This window comes from Haemaphysalis longicornis, unplaced genomic scaffold, assembly GCF_048455015.1.
Source record: "Haemaphysalis longicornis isolate Haplotype H1 unplaced genomic scaffold, Haemaphysalis longicornis Haplotype H1 scaffold_4, whole genome shotgun sequence".
NCBI lineage: Eukaryota > Metazoa > Arthropoda > Arachnida > Ixodida > Ixodidae > Haemaphysalis > Haemaphysalis longicornis.
The window spans coordinates 92292759-92302044 of record NW_027526361.1 but is presented as its reverse complement, the minus strand read 5'-3'; the positions used below and the strand labels follow the sequence as shown (position 1 = coordinate 92302044).

General features: G+C 46.6%; 2 protein-coding genes across 3 annotated transcripts; one reads left to right on the top strand and one right to left on the bottom strand.

Moving 5' to 3' along the window:
- Nucleotides 1-1011: 1011 nt before the first annotated feature.
- On the bottom strand, nucleotides 1012-2672 carry LOC144179078 (dnaJ homolog subfamily C member 1). Its single transcript, XM_077707279.1, has one exon. The coding sequence runs from the start codon at nucleotides 2660-2662 to the stop codon at nucleotides 1241-1243; it is 1422 nt and encodes a 473-aa protein (XP_077563405.1). The 5' UTR covers nucleotides 2663-2672; the 3' UTR covers nucleotides 1012-1240.
- A 198-nt stretch (nucleotides 2673-2870) lies between these two features.
- On the top strand, nucleotides 2871-7353 carry Sdhd (succinate dehydrogenase, subunit D). 2 transcript variants are annotated; one of them, XM_077707281.1, is made up of 5 exons: nucleotides 2871-3038; nucleotides 3169-3318; nucleotides 3401-3536; nucleotides 4751-4936; nucleotides 7203-7353. In XM_077707281.1, the coding sequence occupies exons 1-4, from the start codon at nucleotides 3002-3004 to the stop codon at nucleotides 4926-4928; spliced, it is 501 nt and encodes a 166-aa protein (XP_077563407.1). In that variant the 5' UTR covers nucleotides 2871-3001; the 3' UTR covers nucleotides 4929-4936; nucleotides 7203-7353. The 2 variants fall into 2 exon arrangements, with proteins under 2 accessions (XP_077563407.1, XP_077563406.1); XM_077707280.1 differs by having other exon boundaries at nucleotides 4751-4972.
- Nucleotides 7354-9286: the final 1933 nt, after the last annotated feature.

Below are 9286 nucleotides of genomic sequence, written 5' to 3'. Positions count from 1 at the left end.
TCTGCTTTCCCAGTCCACTACCGGCTCCCAAGCGTGTCCGACTGTGGGCGCCAACCGATGTACTGAGCACTACACAGGGATCGGAAGTACTAACACGGTCAGAAGCAGCCAAAGTGCACAGCAGCATCCACCATGGCCGGAAGTTGTGAAGCAAATAGCACCCGGTGCTGCCGGAAATAGAGGGGGAGTGGAAAAGAGGATAGGAGGAGTTGTCACTACTTGGCAAAAAGCATATCAAGACCCTTTAGCTAAAGCGAGGCACAACGTAACATATTTATTGCCCTGGCACGAAGGTTGTAGTATTTCTTATGGTGTTGAGATGTAAAAATACCCCATGTGTACATGATTTTGGCACAAGAACCATAGGCACTTAAAGTTAATTCTGCAACCAATTGTTAGTGTTGCTGAGCGCAGTGTATCTTTGATGGCATGTCAAATTCGAATTTTGGGTATTGAGGTTCAGTCTGCTTGATGGGACTCGATGCTGTTTTGGAGCATTGGTTAACACCAGAGTTCTCAGTGGCTGTGCTGCCACCATTCAACAAAAACTTCTGCGCTGCCTATCAGCTGTGGTATTGTTTGACAAACGGGATTGGCCATCTTATCACCATCGTGCCCGTCAATGCAGTGAAAGTAACAGCTCTAAAACTTAAGACTTCAAATCGGGGATTTATATGCCAAAGAGAAAGCTGGGCTATGATGCATTGTAGCAGTGGGCTAAGGATTAAAGAGGATGCTCAACATGCGCCAATATCTCGACACATGGGTGTATTTGTTTTTCACCTCTATAATAAAAATAGGTGTCCCAACCAGTAACCTAACCTGTAACCTCTTGTTCAAGAGTGAAAAAACCTGACCAGCTGCCGCAACATCTGAAAATTTGTGCATTTGTACACACACAACCTCCATGCACAATATTTTTCATACTTCTGTTGATCTTTGTTCACTCGATCTTTCTCCTCATTGTGGACTCTACAGTCCTTTCTTCTCACAACAATAAAACTACTTGAATTGTGCGCAAGCAAGGTCCTTTTTCTTTTTACAATTCTCGCCGTTTTTACAACTTTTCTTGCTTCACAAAAGCAAGTTGATTGCTCCAGTTCCTTCTTTGTCAGTAGACAGCTCTGCTCATCTGCCGATACACCAGGAGACAGGGTAACACAGCTGCTTTTCTGCCAGTTTAGAAAAAACCACTTCTGGAAAATAAATATATTCCATCTTTAACAAAAAACAACCGCTGTCAACTGGGCTGTGACGACTTCTCCTCAGTTTTTTTCCGCTTCAGCTGTTCGACGAGAAACTTGAACCTGATCATGCACTCCTCCTTTGACTTGCCGGGGACTGCCTCAGCTATCCGGTCCCAGCGGTCTTCTGTTCCCTTGGGGAACCTCTGCAGTGCCGCCTCCATGCACTTTTGCTGCTCCTGGCTCCAGTCGGCGGAGGCAGCAGCGGAGGCCCTCGGTGCAGGAAGCACAGTCCTTTCGGCACGCGTGGGAGGTGGCAGGTCGGACTCGGCATCGTCCGCGCACTGGTAGTCTTCCCCGGTTACACCCTGTGAGTGCGGCGTCGCGTTGGCGACGGGAGAGTTGCGCAGCTGCTTCATGACTGTCATGACTTCCTGCGGGCTGCGGTTAAGCAGGTCGGCGATCTTCTGCCACCGCTCTACCGTGCCCGTGGGGTACTTTTTCATGGCCCTGATAAGGGCCACGGTGTCTTCTTCGCCCCAGGGTGCTTTGCGAGTGCCACCAACGTCGCTACTGACGCCCGCCGAAGTCGCGGTTGATTCGTACGACACGGGCGCAGTTGCAACGACCGGCAACTCGCCGGCCTCGGGAATGATCCGTATACGCCTCCGAGGCTTGCGCTCGCGCTCCGCCGCGTCGTCGCAGGATTCGTCATCGCTCGTCTTGTCTTCCTCCGCGGCAGCTGCTTCGCGCATGCGACGGCGCTCCTGGATCGTCGCGATGCACTCGCGGGTGAGCGTCGGCGAGTTCCACGTCGCCCAGCAGAGGAACACGGCGAAGCGCACTATGAGTAGGTCCCTGTACTGCGGCTTGCCGAGCGACTCGAGGTACGAGGCGCGAATCTCGTCATCGACGGGCGACAGCTTCTTGGACTTTCGTTCCTTGCGCTTGAGTTTGGCCAGCACGGTCTCCTCCAGCTCGAACTTGCGCTCCCAGTAGGCGGCCCAGGCCAAGATGTGCTGGCCCAGAGTGAGCAGCACGACCAGAAACAGCAACAGTTCGGCAACACCCATCTTTCGCACTCGGCGGTAGTAGTAGACGGGCTGCCTCCAGTCAGGTAGACCATTTTCAAGGACCGCGTCGTACTTCTTCCTTTTCTCTTCATCCTTCAGTATCTCAACAACGGCGACGATTTTGCGGAACTTTTCTTCCGAGCCTTCTTCCTTGTTCTTGTCCGGGTGGTACTGTAGAGAAAGCTTCCTGTAAGCTTTCTTGATTCCCGCCGTGTCGACATCTGGAGAGAGCCCAAGAAACGTGTAGAAGTTCTCGTTGACGTCCTCCACGACGTCAAAGAGTTCAAGGTCCTCCTGGGTCCACGCTGATGCACCACCGTACAGCAAGAACGTAGCGAAAGCGAAATAATACGGCATTTTCGAAGCGAACGAGCTCGCGGCAACGTAACATGACTGCGTCAACATGTCATTCAGATTCTCCTGATGATGATAAGTGACGCACCAGCGCGCGGAACAGCAGCCTATTTTTAAGTATGCCAACATCATAACTAATTTATTAAAAGATAAGTTATTGTTTTAATACAAGTTTAATAGAAATTATTCTAATAAATTATGGTTTAGCTTAACTGAGTATTAACAAACTATCCACTATCGGGGCAATCCAGCACGCGCTTCAAGCCACGAGCAGAAGGACTTTCCGCTGCTCCGTCCGACCTCCACGAGCCGCGGCACGACTGCCCAGCTGTGGGATTCGAATTGTGTCGCTTTTAGAGTGGCCGGATTTAGTCAAATTTAAAGATAATAATGGCCACCAGCATGCTGCGCCTGGCAATGTGCAGAGGTAAGACACTGTCAATCAGGAATTTCCTTTCCGACGGCACTGCGCACTCTTTCACAACTACATACCACCGTGACCGCTGCTCATTGAAATTCGTGTGTTTTCTTTTGTTGCTGCACGCACGCTCCGAAAGCTCCAGGAGCTCCACTCAGTACCTTTCAAGCACAGGCCTTCTTTTCCACCGTGGTCAAGCGACAGCTACCCCTGGTTTCGTCAGTGTCGACTCAGAAGCTGGTGCCATACAAGCCCCAGGTCACTGCAGTTCGGCTGGTTTCCGCAGACTGTGAGCATAACGATACACCAGCCCAGATGCCCTGTAAACACCTGATTTGACCTTTCCACTTTCCGCGCTTTTTTTTCCACAGCTAACTACGTTTGGATCTGGAAGGCGGAGCGCATCCTTGCCGCTTCCATGATTGCCATAGTGCCCGGGGCTTTCATGTTTCCCAGTCCGGTGATGGACTGTCTGCTGGCGATGTCCGCCACGCTGCACATGCATTGGTGAGTGGGAACGCCGTTCGTGAATTCTAAGCTCCGTGGATTGTGGTAGTGCTACGCTTTATTAATTAGGCAGTGCCTGTTCTGCCGGCAGCCGCGAAATTCTGCCGGCACTCGCCTCTCATTGGCTTGTGAAACCACGAGATATTCCCTTAAAAATAAACGTGTTGTTATTTTCACGGTACATCGCGAGCAATGACAAAAGTGAGGGCCACAGGTAACCTGTATTGACCTAACGCAATGTATACCTCACCACACTGACCTAATCTAACCTTAACACCCAACCCAACGTAAGCGCACGTAATGCAGCCCAACTTAGTAGAAGCCCGTGCATCAATCTCATAACAATTGTGTTACGATGAACCAAAAATTGTCAAATTCATAAACCACAACAGAAAAAAAGCTCTTTCCGAACCAATAGTCTTGCCATCTCAAAACGTGGAGTCGGTCCCTAGGGTGCTCCAGGTAGCCTGCCAATCACAGGTGCCAGTAGGAATATCCTGTGGTGTTTCTACCTGCTGCCGGTAGTATAGACACTGCCAATTAACTACCTGTATTTTGGTTGTTTCACCCGCCGACGGAAAATGTGGTTCCAAAATTCTGCGAGGTTGGTCGAGCTCTGGTGCTTTTTACAGTGAACATGTTACTGCTACCTCAGCCATTTTTTGCAACCACCATCATGTAGACAACTCACCGCAATAACCAGTGGTATGACCTGCTGTGTCTTGGGAAGCGCAGGTCATTATCGTGCTACTCAACAAGTTAGGAAAGCTCGTAAGCACTGCTTCACAGAATTGTAGTACCAGCTTCGCTGGTCAACCACGTAGCAGAGTAGGTGTTTAACTTTCAAGTTTATTTGGTACCACACACTTACAGAGAAAACAAGGATGCAGTGAGCCCTATTTTATCAGTGTCGATGTCGTGTATAGCATGAAAGTTGAAAGTTTTCAAATATTTCTCTTTTCTCACTTGAAAAACATCTTTTGGGGACGGAGTGGAGTTAAGCGAGTTTGCAGTGGTTTTTTTCTTTCTTTCAAAATGAACAAACTTGTATTAGATCTTCATGGCCTCTTTAAACAGTAGTAGCCTGGCCATCCAAAGTGCAACTACATTTCTACAAATATTATTTTCATGTTGCTGTGCGTTGCAACATCCCTTGGCACCAGAGTGCCTGGCAGTTGTGTAGACGGACCCAGCACGCCCACCACTCTGTGCAGGGGTGTGGAGACCGTTGCAGTGGACTACATCCGGCCTGCCTTGTTTGGCAACGTCATCCCCAAAATCGCTGTTGGGGCTGTGTACGCCCTCTCCATCTCTGCTCTCGTGGGTCTGCTGTACTTCAACTTCACGGACGTGGGCATCGTCAAGGCCATCCAGATGCTCTGGACTGTGTGATCCTCTAGGTGGGCTCAGCAGAAAAGGTTGCTCTCCCACAACAGGTGCAAATAAAAAGTAGCCGAGGGGCTCAGCTTGTCAAATTTCATTGCAAAGTTGCATGTTTTGCGTCTTTGGGTCTGCACGAATGTTTGTGTGCTGTTGAGGCAAGGTTATCGTGGGATGCACAAAACACAAACCTTGCAATGGGCACCTCTATGAGAAGTCTGCAGGCCACCTCTCTCGATGTAATGCACTGACACACTGTACTTGATGTTGTACTGAGGCCAGATTCAAGTGTTGCAGCAGTGTTTGAAGGATTTAATGAACACAGTGAGTAAATGGTCGAAAGGCAGACCTACTGTTTCCACGAGCTGTGAAGCTCAGCTTGAATAAGTTCCATTCTGTTAAGAGGACTGAAAAATGCACTCTTATTGAACTGTTATGGTTAGTTGTAATGTGCACACTTCTACATAAAAGCACAAATCGTTTAGAATATTTTGATATTGAAATTAGGATTTCCCTGCATACATCTCCTATTCAGTGAATTTCAAATATGTGCGTGTTGACTTGGAATGTTGCAAGTACACGAGGCTGTTGTTTTTTATTACTGGGCCCTTTCTTTTTTCAGCATGCAGAAGTTCAGGAAAAGGTTCATCAGCTAGTGTTGTAATTAAGAAGTTTATTCACTACAGAAGTTACACCAGTCGAGCACAACAGTGCTGTGCAAAAGAGAAAGACACTGTGCTTGTACACAATCTGTTTTCACTCGAGTTCAACAGTTTGGAGGAGAAGGAAAGGGGGGGGGGGGGGGGGGGGGCAAGGTCCCATTAAAATAGAATCACTATCGTTGCCATGTCATCAAGTCCCTAAGATGAACTGGCCAAGCAGATTGCTGTATCACAGAAAAACTCACTTCTTATGTACAAGTCTGTGTCTGTGTGTGAAATCACTGAATAGAACTTTTCATTATGTTTATGTATGGGTCTGTACTGAGGCTGTAAACAACCATAGGGAAAGCCAGAGTTTTGATATCTGCTGCCAACACCCGACGCAGTGGATACAATGGTAAAAAAAGTGCAATCACACTTGCTACCATGTCTTTATGAATTTAACATTAATCCATACCCAGATTAGCTCTTGTCATCTTTTGTAACAAGTGTCATCACTCACTGATAAGCTGAAAATGTTGATTCATTAAAGTGAATTGCAACATAACTTCCTTTGTTTCACAGCTAAGTGCAAACTGCCAATCCAATGTTTCTGCAAAATGGCGGAATGCTGCTTATTGCATGGAACAACTTTAATCTTGCATGCTTTCAAGAAGCAGCCACACGGGAACTGACGATGTGTGAATGAATTGTATAACACAAGATTAGCAGGTATGCCTATGAGGTAATACGTATCTGGCTCGGGTTAGTCTAGCACAGGTTTTGGTGCTGCTTTCATCTGGGGCATACCTGGCTCTACTACACACAGGTGCTAGCATCCAAGTTGTCCGTGCAAGCAGCTCTACGCAAAAACTATGTCCTTCAAACGCATAAAGTGCAATGCCAGCTCCTCTTTTACCCCAACACTGAGGCAGTTTTTCATATTCTTCCACTCCTGGCAGTGGCTGAACTGCATATCACACCGTGAATGTACTTTTAAACAAGCCCCTGGGTATATCCATAGAGGGCTTTGATGCTCACTGAACTATGTACAGACACACAGACATGCATTCATCTTCATGTAGGGCGTGTATGTATTGGGGGAAAGAGGAAGGGAACAATACCCGAACATGGCGGTGCATTCACAACTCAAAATGGCATCACCTGGAGACCTGATGAGCACAGAATGAAAAGTGTCACACTGCATGTGAAGGAAAGACAGAGGTTCTAGGTATACGAAGAGAACGCGCTCTATGCAGATGTGAATCCATGCAACATGGCTACCATGCGCACGGCACTAGGGTGTCCTACAGTCTTGCGGAGCAAATATTGATTGATAATGGGGTTTAACGCACTGAAACTGCGCCGTAGTGGAGTGCTCCGGATTAATTTTGACCACCTGGGGACCTCTAATGTGTGCCAAAATCTCGAACACACAGGCGCTTTTGCTTTTCGCCTCCATCAAGAAACCTAGAAAACTTGCAGCACTAATGGCATACGGTGCAATGCAACCTACAAAGGCATTTCTTGCAGCATGGAGGGCAAGAATTTCAGTTTCAGCTGCAAAGAGATCCAGTTCGCCTTTTCTGAATTTTCAACTGGCTAGACAGATACCTGGGTATAACAAAGGCACCCCTTTTTCCAGAGGCCCGGCTGCCAGCGAGACATGCCGCCAATGTGTGTACAGCCAGAGCAACATTTGCAGCAAGAAGGCTACATCTCGTAGGACCAGGCTGCTGTGTAGGCATCCCAGAAAATCACCGCAGCAAATAAATGGCGAACACTCTCGGCCCGAATTCACGTGTCTGTGATTCAGCAGGCTCTCAGCACAGCTTACTTGTTGTGCTATAAATATTCACCACTTCTTAAAGCAGGGGAAAAAAAAAACGAACTCGATGAAAAAAAATTGCGGGATATGTCAAGAAAAGTTTGTTCTGTCTTTGTCAAGGACACAAGAAGAGCACTGCAGAAGATTAGATAGGCATGGCCAAGTTTGCACTCTACCAGCACTGGAAGGGTCTCTGTGATCAAGTGTTAAACCACACACCAGAAGGCCAGTTTACAGTTACAGAAATAAACGAGGTGATGTCACTTCACCTTGTAAAACCACCTTTGCCCAAGTCTGCAACTTTTGGGCAAAATGCTCAAGAAGCTGAAGACATGCTGAAAAAAACTGAGGGCCAACCACTTACAGGGCTGCAAATTTGAGCACTGGCAGAATTACTTAATTTACAACTTCCAAGACTAAGCTTTCACATGTAGTGCTGGGTGATATGTATCGCAAGTCCGTCGGTTGTTTGTCCATTACACTAGTATTCTCAGCTTTTTGGCCAAGTTCCTGAGAGGACATGCACCACCTTTAGCCAATGCTTATACCTTCGGTACAAGGGACGACCTATGGCCAACTCCCCTCAAGTACACCTGCTGCTTCGTACCTAACAAGTTGTAAAGATTGTGGCACTCGCAGCTGATGCCGGCGAACAGCAATCAATTCAGCTTTTGAAACGAGAGCTATTTAGGGCAGCATCACTTCCAAGAACACTTGTCCATTTCCCCAAGCTGGCCCAACATTCCATCCCTGAACAAGTGGGCCAAACACGATATTTCCCGTTACACCCTTGGGGATTGCTGCAATGTAACACACAAACATTCCTCCTGCCCTCTGGCTACACACACGCACACACAACAGCGGTGCAAAATATTCTGGTGGAAGACTATGATTTGCATACAGTGTTAAGTGTGGTGTGGCTTATATTCGTCGCAGTGTTCATACGTACTGTTGCAAACAGAATCCCAAACTACTGTGACGAGCACTGAGAGAATCGCTCGCAAAGCATGTTCACAATGCTGAATGCCAGGGTATGTCTGTGCAGGCTGGGGATGCGCTTCAAGACTGGTTAATGTAGTGCTCTGACAACTACGCATTGCTACCCTCTCGACACAAACCTACTGCCGCATACAAATTGACTGACGCAACACTACTCTGTGAAAACCTTGCAAAGAAAAAAAAAAGACATTTGGCCTGAATGGTGCAGCTGCTAGATTCTGACTAAGCAGGAAAACTGCTTTTGCCACATCCACCAGGATTAAGATCTTCACATCACAAAGCGTCATACCTGTTTCAAGTCTCCAATAAATTGGTATATATATATATATATATATATATATATATATATATATATATATATATATATATATATATATATATATACATATATATATATATACACACACACACACACACACACACGAGAGAGTAGACACACGTATGAAAACGTTGATTGAGCTAACGTTTTGACAGGGGTCCGGTCACTCTGACGAAGACCGGACCCGGTCGAAACGTTAGTTCAATCATCGTTTTCATACGTGTGTCTACTCTCTCATGTATTTTTGAAACCAAATCCCGGATCTTATTATCTTATTCTTCGCTATATATATATATATATATATATATATATATATATATATATATATATATATATATATATATATATACACACACACACACACACACACACGCTTAAACGCAGAAATGGAAAACATGGCAATAAGCACCACAATGGCAGCTTACGGCCAGTGCACTTGTGATTCGCACCCTCCGATTTAAAGTTGAATTTCCATAACTTACAGTGCAGGTTTAATTCGTGTTTTCACTGCTAAACAAAACCTTTTGCAGGACAACAAATATAGCAGACGGCTCTTGGATTATTAATGCGAACTAAGTGATTC

Coding starts and splice junctions, on each gene's coding strand:
- LOC144179078 (XM_077707279.1), bottom strand. CDS start 2,662: ATGTTGACGCAGTCATGTTACGTTGCCGCGAGCTCGTTCGCTTCGAAA.
- Sdhd (XM_077707281.1), top strand. CDS start 3,002: ATGGCCACCAGCATGCTGCGCCTGGCAATGTGCAGAG. Junction 3,039..3,168: donor GCGCCTGGCAATGTGCAGAG/GTAAGACACTGT, acceptor ACGCTCCGAAAG/CTCCAGGAGCTCCACTCAGT. Junction 3,537..4,750: donor GCCACGCTGCACATGCATTG/GTGAGTGGGAAC, acceptor CACTCTGTGCAG/GGGTGTGGAGACCGTTGCAG.